Here is a 27494-nt window from a genome sequence, read left to right on the forward strand (position 1 = left end):
TGGATAGAAAGACTTCCTAAAGCAGAAGGCTTTTGAAGTGCTTAAATGTGTATGGCCTGCTGCACTAAGTATTAATTACTTCTGTATAAAACACTTACTAACAAACAGGAGGCATTTCAGATGTCTGGGAAATCAGAATACAATCCACATATGTTCACAGGTGTGTATTAGGCTAAAGATCACTGGGGCCTTTTTAAGCCAGCTATTGTTTATTTTTGGACACACCATAGTTGTTTGCTTAGGTGATGGTGATGATGACTTGACTGGCATTCTGATGAGGCTGTCAGTTAAGTGTGGTAGATTTTTATTCCGTGAAGACTAAATGTTTAAGGTTTAAGTAAGGAAATGTTTAATGTTTAAGTAAAAAATATCTGAAACTCTCACATCAAACATTACTAACGTACTGAGAGTGAAAGAATGCACACATCCAGCAAGGGGGCTGCCATCCCCCTGCATCCCATGCTATACACAATTTTAATTTCCACTGCCTGGTAGTCCTATGGTTTGGAGCCCCCAAAATATCTGAAACTCTCTCATCAAACATTACTAACGTACTGAGAGTGAAAGAATGCACACATCCAGCAAGGGGGCTGCCATCCCCCTGCATCCCATGCTATACACAATTTTAATTTCCACTGCCTGGTAGTCCCCCCCCCCCACCCCACCCCACCCCCAAGACAATAAGCTATGTTTTTAATCTCTCTTATCTCATTAAAAAACAAGTTAAAAAAAAATCATGTTTACTAATTGCAACATCTGCTACTGCGCATCCTGGTGGGTCTTAATATAAGCAATCACCATTAAGCCTAGTTATGCATCCCTTTAAGCTCAGTTCATATGGCATGAGTATTGGATGCCCACTCCTTATAAACACAGTTCATGTTGACACACATAAATAGTCTTCTGGGGTGCACACTCTGTCCCAGTGACAAGAGCTAAGAAACAATTCAATTAGAAATTGGCAAAAAAGTGAGAGACCTTCCCGAACTACATTTGGTGGAAGTTGTGCACTGCACTGGATACCTCGGAATGATGGTCATAATGGAGCCTCTCTTTTCACTGTTTGAAAAATATTAGCAGGCATCAGTTTAATTAACATAACCGTTAGCAAAAGCACCCTGTTTTACCACAACTGCTTCTGTTGAGGGAGTGGAGCGAAGGAGCAGGGGATTTCAAGTGGCAATTTCTGCATGTAGTTTGTTAATCTTAACTACAGCACCTGAAAAAGAAGCAGTCTCATACAGAAATGAAATGCCTGGATTTCTTTGTCACCAACATCGTGATAAAGAATATAATGTTCTTGGGGGGGGGGGGGGGGGTAACCTTATGTCTCCTGAAATCCCTTACTTCGTGTCCATCCATGGCTTTTTTCAAATTTTCCCTCCCCGACTTTCTGTACAATCACCAATGCCAGACAGCCGAATTTCATACTTCCTTCTCATTAAAGATGCATATTAATTACAAAAAAAAAAATACGGTAATATTGTAAGTGACCTGGAGTGCTATGTAAAACTTATCCGTAATTTTGAGCTTTTGTCCGTCCGTATTTTTGGTTTTGTCACTAATTGTTAAGCAAAGTTGAGATATATGCCTTCTCTCCCTGTTTAATATATCTACATCTTTTGGATCCCTATGTGCCTGCACCAGTCTACCTTCACTTATTTTTACTTCGCTCTTCCCCTAACCAACCAAAATCGACAAACAGCTTTCTAACCTCCGTTACGTCATATTGTGAACGTAAGGACGCTGCACGCAATGGCAACGTATGGACGTAACTAGGGTTAGCGTTCTGGTTTGCTATGTTTTGGCTACATTGATGGCTGTTTCCTTTAAAGTCTGGAAAGTGGTAGTTACCTGTTAAAATGACCACACCGTCACCTGCAGCTGCGCCCACGCCTCCAGTGCCACAGCCGCGGACCCCTCCAACCCCAGTTCAGCCTCCTAGCCAACCGCCGGAGGACTATACATTCCTGCCGTTGGTACACGATATTATCAAATGGTAATGCAGCTTCAAGTAGTACGGTTTCACGTTAGCTCCCATTCATTTATACGAGTTTCAGACGCAAGTTGTAATTATTTCCAACAAGTGCCCTATGTCATTGTGGTTTAGGGTTAGAGGGAAAGTCTGAGTATGTACAAAAAGTTATCGTTGTGTGGAACTTCGTGTAGAAGATGTTCTTTCTGACCCTCTTATAGTTTAATACTCGGTAGGTGGGAAACGTATGAGTAGCATAATCGAAATATGCATCAGCAAAGCGAAGTACAGAGCCACACATTGTAGGTTAGCATCATGATTTAATAATACAGGTGTATGTTAACTGCTTATGGTCAGACATACTTCACAACTGTCCAGATTTTCGCCTCTTGTTTTAGGTCTGTTCCTCATGAAATTTGTGGTTTTCTAACAAATCACTAGGAATTGAAGTCACTAAATAATGCTAGACATCTGTGTTTCACGCTTTATATGCATGCTAACACAAAGCCTGCTTTTGTCAGCAACGTTCTAAGTTTGTAAGAGCAGTATTTAAAATCTGTCTCTGTTTTTTTTTTTACTTTGCCCCCCACTGTTTTTGGTTTTGTCCAGATTCCTTACGCTAAAGCGTTGAGAGGTATCGTTGATCTAGAAATAAGACTTTGGGACATACACATTAGTCCTACCATTTTACTATTTATTACAGAATTAAAACTGAAGAAGATAGTGTATGAAAAGTACTGATGCAACTGGTAACATAATTATATGTTTAACACCCTATGTGATTTGTCATGACTTCATTGGTAGTTTTGTGTGTCGGGGATCAATGAAGTAAAATACTTAAAGAAGCTGTTTATTTAATGTATGTATCTAAACCACACAACTGATCTTATAAATGTAATAATCTTGGAGCATTATGCTAAAGGTAATAGGCCACTAACAACCATACCATATTGATGTCTGCCATTTTCATGACCTCGGATCTATTTAAAAGCAGTCAGAAATGGAGCATCTCCAAAGTTGGATCAAATGCAGCCGCCCACTTACTCCTACCCTGCGTTGTCCATTTTCCAGCACCTGAAATATATATATATGTGTGTGTGTGTGTATATGTGTATAGAGAGATGTATAGATATTTATCTGTTTGTATGTATAGATAGGATCATAGGAAATTACTAGGCTATCGACCCGGACGTCATTTAAGCCTAGCCATTTCATTCCAATGTAATACCATAGAAATGCTAGTCTATACCCAGGATTGCAGTTAGATGACTGTCTTTCTCCAGGAGGGTTATGGGCGCTATCCCCAGTAAGAATTTATGGTGCCCCATCCACTTGTCCAGGATCGTCTTGAACAGTGTCATAGAGATGCTGTGTTTCACATGAGTTGGTAGTCTGTTCTAAAGATGCGGCAGTCACTGGGAGATAAATCTGTGTCCCAGCATGTCTTGTTTAGGTCGCAAGCCATATTTAGGTAATTGGAATGGGTAGCCCTAATCCCTTTTGATTTATGGATGTGCAGCAAGTTTATTAGGTTTGTGTCTTGGATTGTTCTGTAGGCTAGGCTTAAGTCTTTCCTAAACAGTCTGTATGATATGGAGTATAGTGACAGGGCCTTTAGTCAGTCGGTGTAAGGCACATGCTGGAACCCCTTGATCTTCTTTGTTAAAAACCTCTGAGGTCTCTCTAGTTGCTGCAGCTACTTAGTATGGTACATGCCAAACAGGACATTGTACTCAATTATGGGCCAGATAAGTGTCGAGTATAGGGTGTTATAACTTCTGCTCTTGAGGCAATGTCTTTACTAATCAAGTGTGCTTCGTAGAAAGCTTTCCTTACTACATTAGACACATGGTGGTCAAAGTTAAGGTGGCAATCCGCTTGTAATCCTAGGTCCCTTACCACTTTTTGGGTACTTAGAGTATTTTTGTTGATTTGATAGTGTAAGGGGGATATTGTTTGTGTCAAAGTGAATGATGATGCATTTCTTTGCATTCAGTTTGAGACCGTAACTAATACACCAGTCGCTGGACTGTGTGAGACCCTCCTGGAGTTTACTAACATAATTTGGGTATTCAGTGATTGCACCTGGTTTGCAGTCGTCTGCAAACTTGGTCAGCCACAACCCCTTAGTTTTGATCTGAACATTTGAAAAGTATATACTAAACAGTAGAGGGCCTAGCACTGACCCCTGTGCCATCCCACTAGTAACAGGTCTGCTGGTTGATGTGGAGTCGCCCACTTTGATAGTGTGTGTCCGGTTTGTGAGCCAGTTGGCAACCCATCTTGCAACAAAGGTGTTTGCATTCAGTTTGCTAAGTTTTATCGGTAATGCCTGAGTGTGGGATTTTGTTCAAAGTCTTTGCCAGGTTGAGTTATGCTATATGCACAGATTTGCCCTTGTCAATGGCTTTAGTCACATTTTCAAAGGAAATCCACCAGATTTAACAGGCAGGATCTGCCCTTCATGAAGCCGAATTGGGTAGGATCCAGGGTTTGGAGGTCATCTATGTCTTTAGTTATTAGGTCCATAATAGTATGTTACATGGCCTTATGGGTGAAGGCCGGTCAGGCTTATGGGTCTGTTGCTAGGCCACCTTTGGGGAGTGAAAGAACTGTTGCTGTTATATATGTATATAGATAGATGTATATCTATAAATATGTCTATAAGTATATAGATTTGTACTTATAGATAGATATAGATATCTGTATATATACGTGTGTGTGTGCGTGTGTGTATATATATATATATATATATATATATATATATATATAAAGAGAGCGAGAGAGAGATATATCTGCAGGTATAGATCTGTAGATATAGAGATATCTGCAGGTATAGATATACAACTATAGATCTATAGATATAGATTCATAGGATACAAGGTGCGATTCCGTTCACCTTCTTTTACATAGTGTGCAACTGAGCAAGTTGATTAGAGTCACAGATATTCCAAGGCTAATGAGATATGATAATTTCCACCTTGCCATTACCCTCTTGCTGGGCCACACTTCTTTCCTGTAGTAAATTTGTGGATCCTGAAGATCAATATATATGTATGCCTTTAAGTAGCTTTCTAGGGGCTTGCACTAGTGTATAAATACTGAGCACATGTGAGCGTGAATGCCATTTTGTAGTAAGCAGTTGAGATGTAAGCATGTATGTCTGTGTAGTCTATCAGTTAATCAGTTTGTTTATATTTTGTAATGCTGCTGTCCATCCTGATCTGTTTCTGTGTAATAAAGCATTTAACAAACTACCCCACCTGTTTTTGTCATCTGTACTGGAGAGGGTCGGATACCATCCAGTCATCTAAGTAGGTTTAATTTTAAAGGAATTTGGTGAGTCACACTGCTTAACATGCAAGGGATGTTTATTCTAGAGGTTTGGGAAGTGATGGGTTATGAACCTTTCCCTCCACCATGTTTTATTTATCAGCTGATGAAGATTTAGGTCACGGTTCTAGTACTGGTATAGATATTGGACTTTTGGAGATAGAGAAGGACCAGGACAGCCTGGTCTCTTAATCTCGCAGTAAATGAGACAGAGATAGTCTTTCAAAAAGTCTGAAGTACTGAATAAAGGGGAAGAGCTTTCAGCATCCTTCAGTGGCTCTGGCACTTTAGGGGTGTGATTTTTTTTTTTTGTTTTGTTTAGGAACCTTTGGGGTCTTTCTAATTGTTTGATATGTTTAGTAAGAAGCATGTCATAGAGAGCGTTGTACTCAGTCTGATCATTGCCAAGTATACAGGAGGGATTACCTTTTTAGACCTTGAATGATGTTCCTTTGGCAATTAGTTGTGCTGAATAAAGGAATTTCCTTACAACAGGAAGAGAGAGTGTTAGCAATCTAAGTTTCTTGGACCCTGACTACAGTTTCATTTTTTATCAGCGTGTATTCCCTTGGTGAGACGGCACACCGCCTTGCATTTAGTTTGTGAGCATTTTTAGTACAAGACTTTGCTAGGGAGGGATTAGGTATCAGAGAGTGATTTAACAGCCTGCAGTTTGCAAGCTAATAACCAGACGTCTTCAGCAGACAGTACTTCCGAGTCACTCTTAATAAGGGATACTTATGACCATCGAGCATACCAGTTAACAAATAAATGAAAAAATGCAGGGTTTGGGAAGGGACATTAGTTACGGAGATAACATCATTGCAGTAAATTAATATAGATTTGTTATTTTAGCCAAAGCCCAGTGCATTCAAATCTTGCTGACGTATTGTAATTGTTAGCAACCCATTTGGATTTGCATTTTTTCTGTTCACAGTGACTGGTATGATTTCAATCTGCACATCATTGTCTGTTGGTGATGCTTTAGTTAAGTGATACTTGCTTTTTTCCATTTTTTATCAGTATCTGTGCACCCCCCACCACCACCACCACCACCATGCTTCTGTGACATGACAGAGGAAGAGGTCAACTCTGTCGGATCTTTTGCGCCTCATGAGAGGAAACCTCACTGTCTGGGTTCCAAGGAGATTACCTGAGTCTTCCTTTGCTCCTGGTTGAGTTTTTACATTTCTTTTGCTGACACCAGATTTTAGATTTTTTAACAGAGGAAGTGGTATGATCATTCTTCCTGTAGCATATCTATCTTGATGTGTCAGTAGTTGAAAATCATTATTGAAGACTGACTTCTTGAGTTACTGTGTGTCAGGGACTTGTATGATGTTTACTATTTAGATCCTGCTATCCTAACCAATCGATGGTAGAAGGTGTTTGTAGTTGTCTTTCTGTTCTCTGTTAGGGAAGAGGCTGAGGATGGATAAGTTTTATTCTTTCCCGAGTGGCATTTTCAGCTTTTCAGAGGCTGTAGAAATTCATTGCCCATTTGAAGGGTTAAATAGTCACTGTTTACTCTGAATTTATTTTATTTTATTTATTTCTGTTTGCAGATGTTTCTTGTGTTCTTTTGTTCTGTAGAAGTGCAAGGCGTATTTTGGGAAAACTTGAGTAAGTGTGTTATTACATTTTCTCCTATGTGATCAGATTGCTGCTTAGTTGAAGAAACTGTAAATTGTAGGTTGTTTTGTACTTTCTGATTTGCAGAAAAGAAATAAAAGGTTGACTTGAGAAAGTCTTTTGTAGTGTTTTTGAACTTGTATTTGTTGTCCAAAACCATTTCATAAGTGTACTTATTTGGAATGTTTGTGATCTATATAGTGCAGCTCCAGTTCTTTCATATCACAGACTTTTGAGAAGGGATTATTCAGTAATTCTGCTATAAATGAGGGGAAGTGAGAAATAGTGACAGCAAAAACCAGCTGTACTACTGATAGATAAAGAAAAATAAGAGGATATATTGGTTCACACATGCAGAGCTGCAGAGAGAGGAGGGGAAGTGTAATGATGGAGAGAGTTCAGAATTTTCAAGTGAGGAATCAGTACTTGAAGTTCACATTGCTCCCCTTTTTTCTAGTAGCAGCTTTTCTGGTATTTACCAGTTCTCCAACCCAGTCAGTATCTGCCATAAAAGTAAAAGATGTTCACATTTTACTTGTATAGCTGTCTTACAGCAGCTCAGTCTCAGAATTAGCTGCTACAGCACATAGAGGTGTAATTTACTTTTCTAGATGCTGTGGGGATTTACCACAAGTGAAGAAAGTTGGGCATGATTTCAGCCAAGAGTGAGGTGTTTTTTTTAATTGAGTGAAGTGGTTGCAATTTTTTGTGTTCTTCATCTGCATTGTTCCACAAAGGTAAGGAGAAGCTTGATTGTCAACCCTACCTTTGTGCTTAAGGTTTACGTGCAAGTTTTTATGACCCAAAAGATCCAGCTTACATCTAATTTGATTGTCAACCCTACCTTTGTGCTTAAGGTTTATGTGCAAGTTTTTATGACCCAAAAGATCCAGCTTACATCTAACAATACATACGGGGGGGGGTGAAGTTTAAAATTAAGAAGGTAGGACTTAAATGAGCTATGTAATGTTTGACTGAAAATGAGTGGGTACATTATAAATGATGTGTAATGTTGGCAACTGGGAGTGTGTTAGTATGTAAAATGCTTGCAACTAAGATTGTGTCTGTGGTTTGTTTTCATTTATATACATGTATGATTGCCACTGTATTGAGTGATGTTTTAATAAAGGCGTTTCTTCTTTAAAAAAGGGACAGGAATTAAATAATTTATGTAATGTTGCCTACGTTATATGATATATATCTTGTTCCTCTTTAATTTCTCCAAGTCTTTTCGGTTTCTAATACCATGATAGGAATGGACCCCATTCCTAAGTCAAAGTACGACTAAAGTTCCTGAAATTAGTATTGTTTCAGTCTTTGATGTCCGCCAGAAGTACTCTTTGCATCACCCACAGTGTGCCCAGTAATGACTCCTCCTGCAATTCGTACAGGGTTACATGTATTGGTAACGGTTCTAAATACGATTGTAGATTCTTTGTTATAAGACCAGTTGCTCCTACTACTACTACTGCAACTATTTGGGTATCTTTTTTCCACATTACTCTCATTTCTGCCTGTAAATTCTGATATTCTATGACTTTGTGTCTCAATGTATACAAGACACTGTAGTCAGTGGGTGTGGCGATTTTCAATGATCAATGCTACCTTTGTCTTCTTTTCATGGACCACTATATCTGGTTTTCTAGCATCTATCTTTTGAACAGTTGGTAATAGGAGGAAGCTGGACATCCTATGTATCCAGGAGATGAGATGGAAGGGCATTGCAGCAATGCCACTTGGCTTGGGATCCAGAGTCTACTACTCAGGTGGAGGGCAGGCTAGAAAAGGTGTACGAATTGTGGTGAGAGAGAGGCTTCAGAAGGCAGTAAGGGATATCATCAGAATTAATGACAGACTCATGGTAGTCAGACTCCAGTGTAATGATAGGGCAGTATTCATAACCTTAGCCTATGCCCCACAGCAGGGTTGTGACAGTGAAGAAAAGAGTGCATTCAGACAGCAGTTGCAGGACCTACCAGATAAAGCAGGACAACATGAATTGGTGTTGATAATGGGTGACTTGAATGCACATATCAAGACAGACAGAACAGGATATGCGAACTGCCTGGGTCCACATAGGTGGGCAACAGGAATAAAGAAGGGGAAGCCATTCTAGATTTCTGTCTGGCAAATGGCTTAATAATAGCCAACACATGGTTCAGAAAGAGAGAGTGTCACAAGATCACATACAAGAGTAGTCAACATGCAACTCAGGTAGACTTCCTCCTAGTAAGGAAAAGGCACTGGGGCAGAATCCGTGATTGCAAAGTCTTCCCCAGTGAAACAGTTGGTCCACAGCATAAACCACTAGTTGCCACAGTCCGCTGCAAGCAGTGGTCAGAGAAGGCTCTAAGGTCAACAGAGACCAGTCTGAAGACCTGAAAGTTGACTGGCGAGAAAATACAACAGTTCAAGGAATTACTCAGGGCTCTAGCACCCCAAGAAGAGGAGGAAATAGGTGGAATTGAAGAAGAATGGCAGTGCCTAAAAACATAATGTGTTAGGACTACAGAAAAGATATGTGGCCGAGCCAGGTATGGAAATAAAGTACATAAGGAAGGCTGGTGGTGGAATGCAGAAGTCCCGGAAGTCATCAAAAGAAAAAAGGAGTGCAGGAGGAAGTGGGAGACAGAAAAGACTGACCAGGCTAGGAAAGACTACTGGTTGGCCAGCAAAGAAGCTAAGAAAGAAGTTGCAATAGCAAAGAATAGGGCATCGGAGGCACTGTACCAACTTCTGGAAAGTGACTCAGTAATGGGCACAAAAGAAACCATATCAGGTTGCAAGGCAAAGACAGAAATATAAAGAAGATAGTCAGACACTCTTCATAAGGGATGCCAGCAACAACCTGCTCACCAGCCCAGAGGACATCAAAGGCAGATGGAAGGAGTATTTCCACTAGCTTCTGAATGAAAACCCCACAGAATCTGTACTGCCCCAGAAATAGCCTACGATGAGAGAAAGAGGAGCCCACCTTAGAAGAAGTAAGAACAGCACTAAGGAAGATGAAGTCAGGGAAAGCAGCAGGCTCACAGCAGATATGATAAAGATGCTGGGTGGGATAGGGGAGAAATGGCTCCTGAGGGTACTAATAGCAGTGTGGAGAGAAAGGCGTATCCCAGATGACTGGAGAATAAGCATACTTATACCAGTGTATAAGAACAAAGGGGACATCCACAACTGTGGGCAGTACAGAGGCATCAAACTCCTATCACATTGCATGAAAGTTCTGGAGATGGTGATTGATAAACAGATACGCAGAGTAGTAGAATGTAAGATGGGAGATGAGCAGTTTGGATTCAGATTAGGATGCAGCACACTTGACGTGGTTTGCATTGAGACAGATAATTGAGAAGAAGTTAGAGATGAGAAGTGTCCAACTGGCCATTCCTAGACTTGGAGAAAGCATATGACAAGGTCCCAAGAAAGCTGATTTGGGCAGTACTCTGGTGGTTTGAAGTCCCAGAAACATTGGTAGAATTAGTGCAGGCTATTGTACAAGGACCCAAATACTCAAGTACGAACAGTGTTCGGCCTCACAGGTGGGTTCCCAGTGGGTGTGGTGTACATCAGGGTTCAGCTCTGAGCCCACTGCTGTTCATACTGGTGATGGTCTACATTAGCAAACAGGGGACAGATCAGCAAAGCTGCTGTGTGCAGATGATGTAGCAGTACAGGCAGACTGAGCTAGAAATTCAGCAAAGGATAGGAGAATGGAATGCAATCTGAGGGCACGTGGTATGAAATTAAGCACAGATAAGACGGTGGTAATGGCAGCAAATTGGTGAAATCAGAAGAAGCTGAGAATAGAGCTAGAAAGAAAGATAGTGGTACAGGTAAACAGCTTCAAGTATCTGAGAAGAGGAGTTGAGGAGAAGGGTAGTCTGAATGAAGAGGGCAAAGCTAGAATCAGAGAGGCCGCAGCCGTCTGACATAGAGAATCAGATGTAGTCTATGACAGAAGAATGCCAAAGAAGCTGAAAAGTAAGGTGTAGAAGACAGTGGTGCGACCAGTACTACTGTATGGTACAGAAACCTGGGCAGTAAAGGCAGAACAGTTGAAGAAACTAGAGGTGATAGAAATGAAGTGCTTGAGAAAGGTGATAGGATGCACACTGTGGAAAAGACGAAGAAATGAGGACATAAGAGCAGAAGCCAAAGTAGCTCCAATTGCAGAAAAGATCAAAGAGAACAGATTACGGTGGTTTGGGCACATGTGTAAAAAGGCAGAAGACAATCTGGTGAGGAAGATTTGGGACAGACAGGAAGAAGGTAAGAGGAAGCGAGGGCATCCAGCAAAGAGGTGGATGGGTTGTGTGAAAGAAGATCTGTGACAGTCAGGCAGGAGTGTGGCACTGAATTGAGAGAGTTGGTGACAGTTAACACGATACCCCAACCCAGTGTAGAAAAATGGGAAAAAGGGGGCTGATGATGAATAATAGGTGATCCCGTATGATGTAGACTTCATTTTCTACGAGGCTTTGTGGATCCTGTTTCTAGTGTTTTTCAGCAACTTCAGTACTATAATATTTGCACAATCCCCAGTGCAACAGTCTTGCCACGTTATTATGCCTTTCAGTATACAGTCCTTCTGCCATTAGTATGTCACATCCAGCAACAAGATGTGCAACTGTTTCCAATTCGGTTTTACAAAACTTACATCTGTCTGTTTCTGCCACATATTCAGTGGACTTTGTAAACCAATGTGTACATAGCCCACTATCTTGGGCTGCCATTATTAACCTTTCATCTCTTGATTTGAATTTGCCTCTCCTTAACCATTTCTACGTTTGTTCCTGATCAACATGAGGTTCTTCCAGAAGTTTTCCATACTTGCAACTATATTTATGCATTTTCCAAATTTCTTGCCTTCTCATCTGGTCCTTCACCATATATTCTTTCTTGTGTTTTTTGACACATTGAGTTGCTGCCTGATTTTTATCTACTTCTGGTTTGATTTCCATTCCTGCTTGACGCCGATATGCTTCTGCTAGATTAAGCAGAGAAGTCTTCTTAGATTTATTCTCATGATTCAAAGCTTTCACTACATTTGGGACTTGTGAGGTCAGCAGATATGTGTGGAGTCTCACGATTGCAGCTCTCTACATGTAACCAGTTTTTAGGAGGCCCATCACTCCTTTGGAACAGGGGGATATATAATCTTGGGGTTCCTATTACATTATCGAAAGATAACGTAATCAAACCATCAAAACTTTGAAATGGCTGCATTTCAAAGATCGCATTGTGGGATCGCAGTACAGTGAGGATTGAAATATTTGCCCTTTCCTCACTGTAGTGCAGTCTCGGAGTTGGAATATATATTTAGTGGGGGTTGTGGGGGGGTGCAGCCCCCCACAATACAAGCTTCGAAATGCTGCCGTTTCAAAGTTTTGATGGTTCGATTACATTATTTTTCGATAACGTAATATGAACCCTAATCTTGGTATGAACTGATTTTTATAAATCATTTGGTGAGCATGAAGCATCCTTCTCATTTTCCTATCTAATCTGTCCAACACGTTTTGGGGCCAGTCAGTCACTTCAAAACTGTAAGTTAGGATAGGAAGAGCAAATTGGTTCGTACCTTTGATTTTGTTCCTAGATGTCAACGCTGTTTTCAGGATTAATTTAAGTCTTCTAAAGTATTCAGTACTAAGTTTTATTTGCATCTTCATCGATTCCCAAATATTTATACACTCCCTCTTGTTCAAGTTCTTTTATATCACGTTCTTGTCCCAAACTGATGTTTTTTGGTGTGCAGTTTTCCTGCTTTAAAGGTTGCTTTTGCACATTTATCAAGACCAAATGACATTCCTATATCATCTGAAAAAGTTCTAATAACTTGCAGTTGTGCTTTCAGCTCCTCATCTGATGAGCTATATAGTTTTAAATCATCGACAAAGAGAAGATAAGTCTTTACACTTTGTTGTGTTCTAGGAGCCAAATTATAGCCATGGCCTAAGCTGTTAAGTAGACAGCATGATGGGTTAAGGGCTAGACAGAATAACAACGTGGACAGAGAGCAATATCCCCCATGGAATTTTTATCCCTGGAATAATAACTTGTCCTTTGTCATGGCTTAATTGCAAAGTGGTCAGCCACTGTTTCATGGTCACTGTAATGTAGTCGATTAGTGTAGGGTGTATCATGTACATTTTTAAGTACTCTTTTTAACCATGAATGTGGGATACGGCTTTTTTATAGTCAATCCATGCCATACTTAGATTCTTCCCCTTTTTACAGTTCTCCACTATGACTTTAACAACAAATGATATGACTTTGTTATTGCCCTTTTATTCTTCTGCCATAATTGAGTTTTCTTTTAAATAACTATAAACTCTGTCTGCATCAATTCCAGTGTATAGTTTATACATTGCCGGAAGGCAAGCTATTAGTCTATAGTTTGTAGGGTAGCTTGCAGGTTCATTCTTTAGTAGTAGCATTGTTTTTCCTGTTTTTAGCCAGGTTGGTGTCTGTTCATGGTGTGCATATAAATAGTTCTTACTCATAGTTAAATCTTCCTGCAAAGATATTAATACTTTTAACCAGAAGTTAGGTACTGCATCTGGGCCTGGGGTTTTCCAGTTTGAGACTTTTCTTAATTTTGTTTCAATCTGTCCTGCTGTTACTTCATCCCATTTCATATCCTGTACCTTTAAACTTCTTATTCTTTCTTTTTCTATCCATTTACCATCTTTATGTTCCATAGGATCTTCATAGATACTTCTCCAAAATGTATCTGTTTCTTCTTTTTTTGGTGGTCTTTCATTTCCTTTTACCTTATTTCCCAACTCTCTATAAAACTGTATCTTCTAAGTTTTTCCACCTGTGCAGAGACTTTTAGCTTATTTCTGATAGTGTATGTTAGATCTATGTCTGTTCTAATACTGTGCATTGCTTTTATTACATCTATCTTTCTTAGCATTTTTGTTGATCTGTTCCCTCTTCTGTATTCTTTTAATAGTGACAGTCTTTTCTTAATTGCTTTATAGTTTTCTCTGTTCGATACTTCCATGATGGTATTCGATTTTTCCCTTTCCTTTCCCTCACTACCCTATGTTCTTGCAGTAGGACTTTATCAGTTATTAATTTAGCTGCAAAGTAATATATCCTGTTTACTTCTGTTGTATCCCATGGATCACTACGGACAGTCCTAATTACTGTGTTCATTTGTTTTGTCAAACTTCTGGAGTTTTATTGACCTTCTGTAGTCTATTTCTTTCATTGATCTTAATATGTCTTTGTATCTCTTTTAATATATATTATATGTAACAATATATGTTTGTTAGTTAATTTAATATAATTCAATTACTTTTGTAATGTAAATTTGTATTTGTCACAAGTGATAATTTAATAAAGGTGTTTAAAAAAAAAAAAAGGAATTCCAGTGGATTGCCTACTAGGCAGACACCTAGAAAATTACATTGCAAACGGTCAGAAAAGTTCTCGTTTTCACTCCAGAAGGCTAAGAATCCTGGTGGGATGGAGGGGACTATTGCTAAATATCCATCTTTCTGGAATGATTGCCATCCGTTGTAATATGGAGAGACAGTTGCAGGGTCCTCCTGGGGCTTATTCCAGTGAAAATGCTATGGCTTCAGCATTGTTTCATGGGAACTGTTAAGGAAATGTAGTGATTTGGTCCTGCGGATCTCTCTTCAGGCACAACCTAGTGCATAAATGCAGTACAAATTTCCAGTAGTACTATTTACATTAAGATAGTTTACAAGATATATAGTACATTGCTTTCAATATTATTTGAGAATAGAAAATCCCGCATTTTACATAACAGCTTTGTGTACTTTTTACAGTGAGGTTAAACCACTTTTTGATAATGTGATTAGAGTGTTCTTTGCATGTATGTCAAATACTGCAGTTTGTAGCAATTACTGTGATGCAGTTCTAAAAGTAACAATTTTGTATTATCCAGTTTAAATTTGATTCCAGTGCTGTGTAAATGTAATTTATATTTTTTACTCTGTACTAAAATACCATTTTTCTGATGGGTCTAACACAAGGGGCACAATAAAGTTAGAGTAAATTATGGTAGTTGATATGAGATTGCTACTGGAAGGTATATTAGGTAAAAAGTAGAAAAAAGAGGAAAGTTTTGAATAATCATATTTTAAAGGGTTTAACATACTGTTTTGCATTCTACTCAATTTCTGTGTGTTCCATGGTTATGGCATATTGTTCATTGAAAACTTGTTTGGCATGTTTTTATTTAAAGCTGGATCGTTATTCAAATACACTATGAGTAGAGTAGAGATTCGTTTATTATCTGTAAATTTGTTCCTTATTTATTTTTGTAGTAGTGTCAAGAATTTGTCATTTAAATTTCAGGACTTAAAATGATAGTTTTTATGCCCAAGGTGAGTGATTCCAGTTTTGCAGGGTCAGTTCTGTTTTCTCCTGCTGCCAGTACAGACTTGAAGCCTGTTCAGTGCTAAAAATTCTTAATATCATTTTTGGATTTTAGTTTTATGTTTCAAAGGGAGACATTGTGTGTTATGCATTATGTTGATGGTTGACATCGATAAGTGATAGCAAGCCATTTCGTTTTTTTTTTCAGTATAATACAGTGATACTCATTTTTTTGGCCTAGTATAGACAGCCTACAGATTTTATTAATGAAAGTTTGTTAGCTAAGTCGACTGGAATTCAGAGAGCTTATTGGAAGTCTATATTCAAGTTAGGCATTAGGCATTTCTTCTTCTGGCAGTTCTTGATTCTGGGGTTAGATGATATGATGTAGTTGGCAAGAGATTCCCTGATTTGTTTCTCAGCTGGGGTGCATTCTTTGCAGAATCTCCATGTCCTCCCTGTGTTTGTGTGAAATTTCTCTGGTTGCTTCTATTTCCTCTCACATTCCAAAGACATGTAGTAGGTTGATCAGAGAAAAAAGACCTGGCAACTTATTTCTGTTTCCCCTTTTGACTTGTAAACTCTGCAAATATTTTATTTATTTATTTTATTTTTTTTATTTTACATTTGTTGACCGGGCTAGTCTAACTGGATGCATATCTATTTTCAGTAGAGGCCCGGGGAGAAAAGCTCCACAAAACTTATAAGATATATGAAGAAACATATTAAGAAACATACGAGAATACATACATAGATACAAATACATACATGCATACAAGCATATAAAATAATAAAAAACAGATCAAATCCAAGATACAAATAAAGAAAACTGACATTCATAGGTTCATAGGTTCATAGGTTCATACTAGGCTATCTGCCCAAGGGCATTTATAAGCCTAGCCCATAGTTATGTGGCTTTCGCCACCCCTTTAGTTTGAATAAAAACTATGCCTATCATTTTGCTGTGCCTCTGTCAAGCAGTGACGCTGAAGTAATCCCTGGGGTATATCTGCAATCTCCCATCCATTGGTCAAGATTCCTCTTGAACAAGACCAGAGAGGTGCTCTGCCTCACATGTACCGGGATTTTGTTCCACAGCATAGGGAGTCTCTGGGTGATGAATCTGTCCCTCCAGCACGTTCTATTTATAACCGTGTCAAGGTTTAAGTCTCCGCCCTTGTGGTTCTGAGGGATCTAGATTTTTGAGGTGAAGCATATTCATCAAATCTGGGTTTGACATGGCCTTATATGTCAGGCACAGGTCACCTCTGAGCAAGCGGTATGAGACTGAATAGAGCTGGAGTTCTTTCAGTCGGGCAGCATAAGACATATTTTTGAGACCCTTTATCCTTTTGGTGAGGAACTTTTGGGGCCTTTCAAGCTGCAGCAGGTGTCTGGTCAGATACATTCGAACGGGCATTGTACTCAATCATAGGTCTAATAAGTGATGAGTACAGGGGGACGATGACCTCCCTTGATCTAGATGTGAATCCCTTCATGATCAGGTGGGTGATATAGAAGGTTTTCCTAACTACTTTAGCAACATGAGTGTCAAACGAAAGGCTACTGTCAACCTGGGTCCCCAGATCTCTGATGACTTTTTCTGTGCTCAGTGGATTGCCACCTATATGGTAGCTAGGGGTAGCCTAATTAGCAGAATGTTACATCCTTTAGGTAACAAATTTTAATAAAACAGTTTTCAAAGTTAGTCATGGCTAATAGTAGTCATGACTAGCATGATAAGTCAATTAGTAATAAAGGTTAGTATTTAGTAAAAATGTAAGATAGAATTCGATACTGTGAGGTCAGAGAGTTAATCAGGATTGGTACAAGAACATAACCAGTGGTTAGTGAAGAAAAGTCTTAGGTTAGTTTTAAATAGTTGAGAGGTCTGAGCAGTTAGGTCATGTGGTAAAAGATTCCATATTTTACCCACAGAGTTAGAAAATAAAGAGTCACCAGCTGAGTTTTTTGATAGGGTAGTGAGTATCAATAATTTGAGGAGCGTAGATTCTTCAGGCTCTTATATGGCATTATGAGGGTGGAAAGAATTGGGGTGCTATTGGGTTGATGTAGGGCTTTGTGAGCTATAGTGAGTTGGTTAAATTGTAGTTAGTGGGGGAGTTCAAGCCAACCTAGTTGTTTAAGGTTCTGACAGTGATGAGTTATATAGGGAGAGTTTGTCGCAAATCTGGCTATGTTGTTATATGATTTAGAGAGTTTGTTGAGGTTATGTTTGGAAAGATTGGTAAATATGGGGGAAGCGTATAATAGGGTAGAGATTAAGTGAGTTCTGGCTATCGTGGTTCTGGCTTCTAGAGTAAGGAAAGGTTTGATTCTGTATAGGGATCCGAGTTTTCTGTTAATAGTCTTAATAGTATTATTTATGTGTGTGTCAAAATTTAGTTGGTTATCAATAGTAATACCTAGGAGTTTAGTGGTGGGGTCTGGGGAAATGATGGTACCATTGCTGGATATGAGTGTGAAATGTAGAGGGGTGGAGAAGTAGGAGGGTGTGAAGAGCAGAAGTTTGTTTTTTTGGGGTTGAGGAGAAGACAGTGGTTAGAAAACCATTCTTCTATTGTGCTAAAAGCTTTTTGTGTAAGAGTATGAAGTTCGTTTTGGGATGTACCTGAACAGATGATAGTGGAGTCATCTGCATATTGAATGCAGGTAGAGAGTGGGGTAGAAAGATGAAGGTCGTTTATGAAAATGGAAAACAGCAGAGGACCTAATATGGAGCCTTGGGGGACACCTAGGGAGGTAGGAAGGAGGTCAGAAAGATGGTTTTGCCAGATAACTGCCTGTTGTCTGTTTTCAAGGTAGGATGTAAACCAGTTCATGGCAGGAGTGTCAAGTGAGAGGGACTTCAGTAGGTGGAGGAGAAGTTGGTGATTAACCATGTCGAAGGCTTTTAATAGGACGATAAAGAAAGCAGAGGAAAGGTGATTTTTATTGCGATTATTGTTGATACAGTTAGTATAGGATAACAAAGCTGTGGTGGTACTATGAAATGGTCGAAGCCGTGCTGACAGTTTGCTAGGAGATTGTGGTGGAGTAGGTGGTTTAGTAGTTGTTTGTGGATACACTTCTCCATTATTTTAGCAAGAGGCGAGAGTAGGGCTATGAGGCGAAAGTTGGAGAACTCAATGGAGTTGCCACCTTTATGGAAAGGAATAATGTATGAGATTTTCCAGATAGATGGTATTGTGCCTTCTTTTATGGTTCTATTGATTAATAAGGAGATGGGATAGGCAATAGCTTTGGCTCCTATCTGGAGGAATTCTGTAGGTAGTTTGTCAGCTGAGGGGGTAGAGGGTTTTAATTTTTGGAGTAGGGAACAGATATAGGAGGTAGGTATAGGTTCAAGGTGGAATAATGGGGGAAGTGTGGAGTTAGAATCGGAGAGTTTAGAGGTATCAGGGGTTAGATGATTAGCTAGATTTAGTATAGAGGTGGTAAAGAAAGAGTTAAAGTAATTTGCTGTTTGTGTGGGGTTATCAGGGTTGGAGCCTAATGGATTAGGTGTGGGTGATTTGCCTGGTGATAGCAGTTTGTTAATTGAAGCCCAAAATTTTTGTGGTTTAAGGGATGATTGCTGTAATTGGATGAAGAAGTTCTTTTTATCTTGTAGAATTGCTTTTTTTGTTATGTTTCTTAGTTGTCTAAAGGTTGGGTGTTCGGAACTATTCTTTGTGTAACGCCATTTTGCCCATGATTTGTTTCTGTTATGGATTAGTTTCCTAGTATGATTTGAGAGCCATGGAGCTGGTTTAGTTTTGATTCGTATAGAGCGGGTTGGGGCATGATTGTCGAGGATTGTTAGGAAAGTGTTATTGAAGTAGTTAACTGCTTCGTTTATAGGGAGAAATTTAAGAGGTGACCAGTTACAGTGCTTAAGATCGTTTTGAAATAGGTTGGGGTCAAAATGTTTTTTGGATCTGGTCGTTCTAATGGTTGTTGGGATAGTAAGATTTATTTTATGTCTGATAATATATATTGGAGAGTGGTCACTGAGGTTGTCTGGGAGGGTTTCTGTTGTATATTTTTGATGTGGGCTATTTGTAAGTATCCAATCCAGGATGCTTTTTTTATTATTATGATTATTTGTTCTGGTAGGGGAGTTGATAGCTTGTGAGTAACCATACAGGTTGATAAGGGTGGGTGAATTGGAGTGAGTACAAGAGTTCCAGTCTATGTTAAAGTCACCTAGGATTATGGTTTCCTGCGGTAGGTGTGTAGAAAGCCTGTTTAATATGTCCTCTAGTACACTTTGATTGTTACCTGGGGGAATATAGGAGCAGATGATGTTTATGGATTTGCTGGAGTTGAGCTGTAGTTTTGATATAATTACTTCTGCGTTATTATTTGTGGGAAGGTTGGTTTCTATGATACTAATTTGTAGTCCTGATTTATAGAGACTTGCTACCCTGCCGCCTTTTTTGTTTGTGCGGTCGTTTCAAAGGATGCTATAACCTGGGGGGATGATTTCATTATCTTTTATTGTGGGTTTAAGCCAGGTTTCTGATAAGCAGAGGATATCAAACTGATGAATATCTAGAAGGGCATGAACCTGAGGTATTTTGTTGCAGGTACTACGTATATTTAGATGGGCTATAGAGAGAGATTTGGAGGGTTTGTTAGCAGGGGAGGGTGTTGAGTAATATTGTTTGTAGCTTGTGGTGAGTAAGGAGGGGTATGGACCTGGATTAGGGTGAATGTCTCCATTTATTAAGGAGTGGGGTGATATAAAGTTCTTGAATTGTATAAGTTTCCAATGGTAGTTGAGTGATTTTCTAATATTTAGAATGGAGTATTTGATGTGCTTTGCTCGATGATATTTAGGAAGAAGGTAACTAGGTGTATAAGTGATATTAAAAAACCATGTAGGGGAGTTATGTATGGTAAAGAGAGTTTGTTTGGTAGGGATGGTGAGATTAGATAGGGGGTGATCTTCGAGGGAGGTTAAGAGGTAGGTAGTAGTTAGAGTAATAGATAAGAGAGAGAATAGTAGTAGGAAATGGGAATGGAAAGACATAGCTAAGGAGTGTATGGTGGATAATTAGAGGGGTAGGAATAATGAGTAGAGGGAGATATATAGGAAGGTGTAGACAAGTATTACTGGGAGGAGTTAAGTTCTAGGGGAAGTAAGGATGTGGTCTGTATGGTTAGTGATTGGGGTGGGTATGGCCAGGGGTAGGAAGTGTGATTGGATTATTCTATTGGGGGTGTGGTTATGGGTGTATAAGTTTAGCTACAATGGGGCGGGTGGAATTTGGGGGCAGGGTAGGGGAGCGGAGTGAGCCCACAGGGCGAAAGGAGCGGGCAGAGACACCAGAGTAGTTTGTCAGGATGACAATCAGTAAGGAAAGAAGATATGCAGGTAAGTCTGCGAGTAATACAGTATGGGGAAATGTTATGGTGCTGGGAGAGGTATATGTGTATGGGGAGTAAAGAGTGAATAAAGATGGATAACTTCAGGGGGAGAGGAAGACTTAGTCAGTCAAGAGAAGGTTGGAGAGGGAGTTGGTAGTAAGGAAAGAACAGGTGAGAAAGGATAGGTTTACAGGGGCTAATGTAGGTCACCACCTGGTGGACAGTCTCTGGATTACAGTAACAATGATTTCCTAAAAGTGCGTAAGGCCAGGGAGGGAGGGGGAGGATGAGATTACTACACTATAGAGAAGGTATGGACCAAAGGAACAGTTAATTTAGAGTGAAAAAAAGCCAGATGAGAGGGGGGGGTTGGCTGCTGGCAGACCTAACTAAGAGGCTATCCTCACTGTAAAGAATAGTGGTAATTGTCCACAGCGTTAAAGTAAAAAGTAACTTTATTGTCATTCAACCATACCGAAATATACAACTGAATGAATTTTTTTCTCCAAGCTCATGCACAAAAACAGAACACACTAATACAGAAACAAAAACAACAAAGATGCACGTATATAGCAGTGAACGAGCCAACCAAAGGCACAGAAGCTTCCAAAACAGAGTACGAATCCATGGACTAAATCACTCCTCTACACACATCCACGCCATCTCCCACTCCATCACCAGCAACATACAAGTCCTAGTCTTTCTTCTGACACCACAGACTCTCACAACCACTGCTACCTGCAGGCCCGAATGGCCATTCCATCACCAGCAACATCCAAGCCCCAGTTCTTTCTCCTGACACCACTGACCTTCACAACTGCTGCTACCTGTAGGCTCGAACAGCCACAACCAGTTGGATGAATTTTCCTCAGCTACACCATCCATACCATCACTAGTTGCATTTCTGACACCATCCACTGCATCCCAAAATCCAGTCCAATTACCAAAGTTACCACAGATCCAACAAAGATAAATCCTGTCCCTTTAAGTAACCCAGTTTCCTGCACTCCGCATCCAGCTCAGCTCGCCACTGCAGGCCCATACTTCCATGTCCAACGTTGCCAATAAAGGAGCAGAAATTCCATTGAAGACACTGTGAACATCACTACCGCAATCAACCGCACACTCGACAGGCCCAATGTACCACCAGATCAACAATCCACAGAAATGTACAGTGGGAATCAGAGAGGCCATTGTCACACAAGGCACCGCCATCTTGCCGGGACCATCTTGCTGGAGTCAGAGGGTGGGTAGGAGACCTCATGGCACAATGAAAGTGAGGACCAGCACACACCAGCCGAGGCAGGATCCCCCTGGCCCATGCGGTGGGTGCACCACCGGCCCATCTCACCCATCGCATCATGAAAGTGGAGCATGAGCATACCTGCTGGGACCTGAAAGATGATAAACTATGCCTGGGCAAGGCGAAGCCAGAGGAAACTCTGGTGGAGGTCCTCAGCTGTCCTGGTGTGCAAATTGGTCATCCTACCTGGGTATAGGGATGAAAGACTAATCGAACCATCTGGTAGCTGGTTCCCTCAGAAGTTTCCCACAGGATAGCTGGCGCTCGCAGATGCATTTTTATCTGGGAAAGCTAATGATTAGAGGTCTTGCGGCCAAAAGGATCTCAACCTGTTCTCAGACTTTAAATGGGTAAGAAGCCTGACTCACTGGCTTGGAGCTGGGCATGGAATGCGAGCTCCCAGTGGGCCATTTTTGGTAAGCAGAACTGGTGCTGCAGGATGAATTGAATGCCAGGTTAAGGTGTCCCATGCTGATGCTCATCATACCTCAGAAAAGGTATTGGTTATTATACACAGCAGGACGGTGGCCATGGAATTTGGAATCTGCTAAGGAGTGTGTAAAAACTCCCCTGCCGAATCAACTAGCTCTGAAAATGGATGGAGCTAGAGCACCGGGCCCATACCAGGCCGTCGCTAGCACTGGGAGCCAGGGGGCTATGCCTTGACAAGTAAAAGAGCCGCCACAGTTGCGAAGGCCCAGGTGGAGCTGGCGCGGTGCAGATCATGGTTGTAATAGCAAATATTCAAATGAGAGTTTTGAAGCTGAAGTGGAGAAGGGTTCCATGTGAACAGCAGATGAACATGGGTCAGTTGGTCCTGAGAGATAGGGGAGCACCATTTCGAAGGGACGGATGATGTCCTTCTTTGCCCTCGGTTGATAGAAAGGGAGTCTGTTTCAGATCTCCAAATCTGAAACGAAGGAGACAGGCACCTCTCAGCATCTAATGCGGTGACGCAAATGATCTCAGAGAAGCTGGTGGGGGCCCCTGGGAGAGTTCTCTTTTCTTTGTAAAGGGCAGGGCACCCTGGAATGTATTCACCCCAAGAGAGGGGCCCGCACCCTGGAAAGCATTGCGGTTCCGGGGGTGTCAGGTGAGCTTTCACCGGCTCTTGAAAATCCAGAGGAGAGGGTGTAAGTCTCGCACCAAACCGAACCCGCATCCACAGCAGATCTCCAAGGTGAACAGCCTCTGGCATGTTAGTTAGAACAATGTAGGCAAGGGAAGTTGGCAAACCAGATCTATAATGTAGGTAAAGGAAGTCAGCAAGCCAGATCGATACTTTCAGGATAAGGATCGTCTCTAAGTGCTGGGTTGTTCAGTGTGAAGCAGGGCTGAGCTCATGCCACAGCTGTACGAGGTGTCGCCCCCTTGTCGCACCCCCCTGGGGGGGCCAGGGGACAGCACGGCCACTCTGGATGCATGCCGGAGTCTTCCTGTGGATTTCCGCAGCTGTAGCAGGAGCTGGTCCCGACCAGCATCCCACATTGTCCAGTAACTAGCAGCTGAGTAAGCACTGGAGTGGACTGGGGAGAATATGGCTGTTTAATAAGCATTGTGAAGGCATGAGACAGCTGTTCACATAGTGTGATTTCTGCCCAGTGCTCTGAATGTCAAAGTGAAGAAATTCAATGAAGTGGCAGGTAAATGGTGGGAGTAACTATGACTCTCTTAAGGTAGCCAAATGCTTCATCATCAAATTAGTGACCTGCATGAATGGATGAACAAGATTCCCACTGTCCCTACCTACTGTCTAGTGAAACCACAGCCAAGGGAAAGGGCTTGGCAGAATCAGGGAAAGAAGACCCTGTTGAGCCTGACTCTAGCTTCACTGTACTACTACTACTACTGATTACTAGTGTTGCTGTAGGAGTTGCATGTAACTTGAAAGAGAGCGAGAGGTATGGCTTTCAGATTACTTGTTTACCATTTTTTTCTCTGTGATATTAAATGATGGGAATGGATCCAGCCACAGACCTAAGTACTTAATTTTCTGGAATGTTTTTTAGCGTGTTTCTCATGGCTTCGTTCACACAGTAGTATTTGATGGTTAATTTCCTCATTGGTACCAAATATTTGAGACCGATATTGAAGAGTCGGGTATGAGGTCCTCTAGACACATCTTTTGCAAACAAATTGGATCTAAAGCAGTAAAGACTTCAGTAAAGCAGCTGTTCATAGGATCTTAGATGGAGCCACTTTTCATGTGTGTGGTATGGAACAACAGTCATGGCAGGGCTACCACCCAGTGGTGTGAATATTGGCTGTAGGTGATTTTACTGTTGAAGTGATACCCTGACTCCATGTGCAAAAACTGGGGGGGGGGGGGTTGTGGATGGATGGCTTGCTGCTTTACATGAAGGTTATTCTTTGGAGACAGGAATGCATAAAGTGATGCAATTTAGGGAACATATTCCCCAGAGTTGGGTGTAGTTCAGGGGAAAGGTTAGCCATTATGGAACTCCCATCAGGGAAACATACCTACCACCCACCAACCCTTTCAGCTAATCTGAACTGTAGAGGCCACTGACATCCCAGACGAGCCATCCAGGCTATTCAGCTGTTGGAATATTTGGAAGAAGTTGAGCAGGGTACAGCAGAGAAGAGACAAGACATTAACAGAAAACACTGGTGACAGCAGAGTAGTAGAAAGGTAAGGAAGGCCAGAGACTCTGAATCCACAGAAGGTTTTCTTCAAATATATGTGTGTGTGTGTATACGTACGTACGTACAGTAGCTTTGGAACATTCCCTCCGATATAGGGAAAGTATCTACAGATGTCTGAGACATGCCCGCTGAAAGTGGAATAAAGTCATTTTGAAGTGTGAAGCTAGTGTGTGTGAGGGTGAATACAAAGCCTTGAAGTTTTTACAGTCTTAGGCAAAGGAAATCAATCATTATAGGGCTTTTTGTAGAGAAATGGTGCCTATTAGCTGGCAGCTCTTTGAATCCAGTGAAATGTTCCATATGCCATTAGCATAACAGGATGCCAACCAGGTTGCAAGTAGTTCTTTTGGTAATGGAGGAAGGGTTAGTATTTGGTAGAGCTACAGGAGGAGACAGAGGAGGTGTGGGTATGCGGGTATTCATAGAGTGGTAGGGGTGTGGCTGCATTGAGGTTAGTCCACATTGGCATTGTCTCCCCAAGGCCCAGTAATGTAAAATTTTATGTCTGTAGTTAATGAGGCAAGGAATTACTCAGTTTAAGGATATAGACATGGAGTGAGAATAGTGTTCATTGTTGCTCCTGAAAAGAAGGCTTTGCTGACTAGACTTCACTTTACTGCTAGAAGCAAAAAGATGAGTGGCGATATTTTCATAGTTTGTCTTCTGGTGAGAGAGAGAGTGCTTGTTTTTCTCATAAATACCTAATGCAACAGTTGTGGTAATAGTAGGTTCTGTTTTTTGGCTATTGAAACGGTCTGAACGAACAATGGTAATTACAAGTGGCAATTTTTATAGTACAATAACAACAAAGTTGTTTGAGCAGAATATAGAACCATGTTTGATCAGATACTTTGTGTTTCTTTTTCGTAGTTATTTATACAGCCTTAATTCTACTTCTTTATCTTTCTCAGTATGGATAAAGACAGTCCTGATGTCCACGAGAAGTTGAATGAACTAAAAAACAAGTTTCAGGAAATGAAAAAGTTGGTGAACTCCATGCCTGGCATTGACATGAACCCAGTACAGCAGCAGCAACAACTGCAAAATCTGAAGGAGCAAGTACAAATCAAAAATGAACTGTTACAGAAATACAAAAGCCTGTGTATGTTTGACATCCCAAAACCTTAGATGTAAAATGAACAGAAGTACTGAAGAAAAAGCAGGAAGTAAATGACTTCTGCAACATAGCATGTGGACTTGGTAGGTGTACTGCAGCTGCACCTACTGACTTCAAGGGCCATGGACTGATGGAATTTTAGTTTTCAAGTGTCTTGGCTTCCATGTAGATAGGTCATTTGATGAACCTGATATAAAGATCCCTATTTTATACAAGTAGACATTATTTGTTTTCTTGCAACAGCTGACCAACGAAGGTCTCAAAGTAAAGCAAGAATATTTTTGTACTGCAGTGTTTTGAAAGCAAGACAATATGTCCAAAACTACGTTGGTGTTTTACACTTGTAGTACACTTGGGTGTGCAAGCTATCAACTAAAGTAAATTATGCATATTTGTGTACACTAAGAAGTGATAAGTTTGACCAGCTACTTCATCTACTGACTTTTTTTTTGTTTACTTCTCTGTAATTGTTTATGTGGGAGTGGCTTTATTTTTTTTTTTTTACTTTGATTTCCATACAGATATATAAAGTTGTTATTCAGTGATATTAAATTGTATCATTTAATATAAACATTTAAATGCTTTATGTTAACAAATTTAGAACAGGTTATAGTAATAGTTTTGTATTTCTTGCTTGCTTTTCTCACCGTTTCAGGATGTTTTTATCCCACAGCAGAGTGGTGTGAAACATTAAAACACAATCTGTTAAGGCTGACTATTACTGCATGGCATATGATTGCCAGATCAGAAACTTGACATTTGTGAATTCATAAGCTGCCATGAAGTACGATGTAGTGTGAACCAAGTAATCTAGGGAAATTATGTATGTTATGCTGGAGATTTCTAACAAAGAGCTAGGAAGCCTGTTGCATGGCGAGTTTTGCACTTTACATTTTACAACTAGGTAGGTCTACTAAATGTGATGTACTTATTTTTGCATGTACAGACCTGCAGAATGTTTCCTGTTCTTAATTACCTAGTCTGGTACAAGTAGTTGTTGCCCAACTCCTGGTAGGAGCTACCACATCATAGAGCAGTCTTAAGTACAGTTGCAGATTAACAGGCAGTATTTTCACCTCCTATATGTTTTGCTGCTATATGTTTGACATAAAGCAGTATAGACAATTGTGAAAGCTTTCAAAAAGTTGCTGAGACTATCACAGGTAAAATAATAACATGACTAAACATTGTAGTATCTCCTGAAGTAAGGTTGTGAAGAGCAACGTAACTGATTCTTAACTGTCCATCTATAGGATAGATAGTAATTTGGCCATATCACCAAGCTCTGCTTGACAAATCAAATGTCCCCAGTCTGTTGGCCTTATTTCTGGCATACTACTTTACATAAACACCATTCTGACGCTCTCAGACTGCTGAACATTCTATTAAAAATGGTGTTTCAAAATTGTATTTTTCACTTGTTCTATCATACTGATGAGTTGTGCCATTCTTCAATACCCTGGCTTTGAAATGCAAATCGATATGGCAGAGTCACATCTCAAGAGCATTGCTCCTTTGTGGCTTTGGCACAACATTAGCAAGTGCTTGATGTGTAAGGAAGTTCAGTATGGTCTTTCTCAGTAGAAAACAGTGTCTTGAAAAATCACTGTTATGGCAAACAGGTTGTAAAAATTACAGGTATCTGCATCCCCTACAACCCAGTAGGGAAGATGAAGTGAAGAAATCCAAGAAAACATAAGCACAAGGAGGAGAAGGGAGAGAGGAAA

General features: G+C 40.5%; 1 protein-coding gene across 1 annotated transcript; it reads left to right on the plus strand.

Moving 5' to 3' along the window:
- Window positions 1–1726: 1726 nt before the first annotated feature.
- Window positions 1727–26482, plus strand: MED9 (mediator complex subunit 9). Its single transcript, XM_044089660.1, has 2 exons — window positions 1727–1999; window positions 25562–26482. Exons 1-2 carry the CDS (start codon window positions 1863–1865, stop codon window positions 25776–25778), a joined length of 354 nt encoding a protein of 117 aa, XP_043945595.1. The 5' UTR covers window positions 1727–1862; the 3' UTR covers window positions 25779–26482.
- Window positions 26483–27494: the final 1012 nt, after the last annotated feature.

This window comes from Protopterus annectens, chromosome 12.part0 (assembly GCF_019279795.1).
Source record: "Protopterus annectens isolate FY-2018-M chromosome 12.part0, PAN1.0, whole genome shotgun sequence".
NCBI classification, from domain to species: domain Eukaryota; kingdom Metazoa; phylum Chordata; order Ceratodontiformes; family Protopteridae; genus Protopterus; species Protopterus annectens.

Excerpts from the sequence above, each read along its gene's own strand:
- MED9 (XM_044089660.1), top strand. The coding sequence starts at position 1,863 with ATGACCACACCGTCACCTGCAGCTGCGCCCACGCCTCCAGTGCCACAG. Across the intron at positions 2,000-25,561 it reads GTACACGATATTATCAAATG|TATGGATAAAGACAGTCCTG; the intron begins GTAATGCAGCTT and ends TATCTTTCTCAG.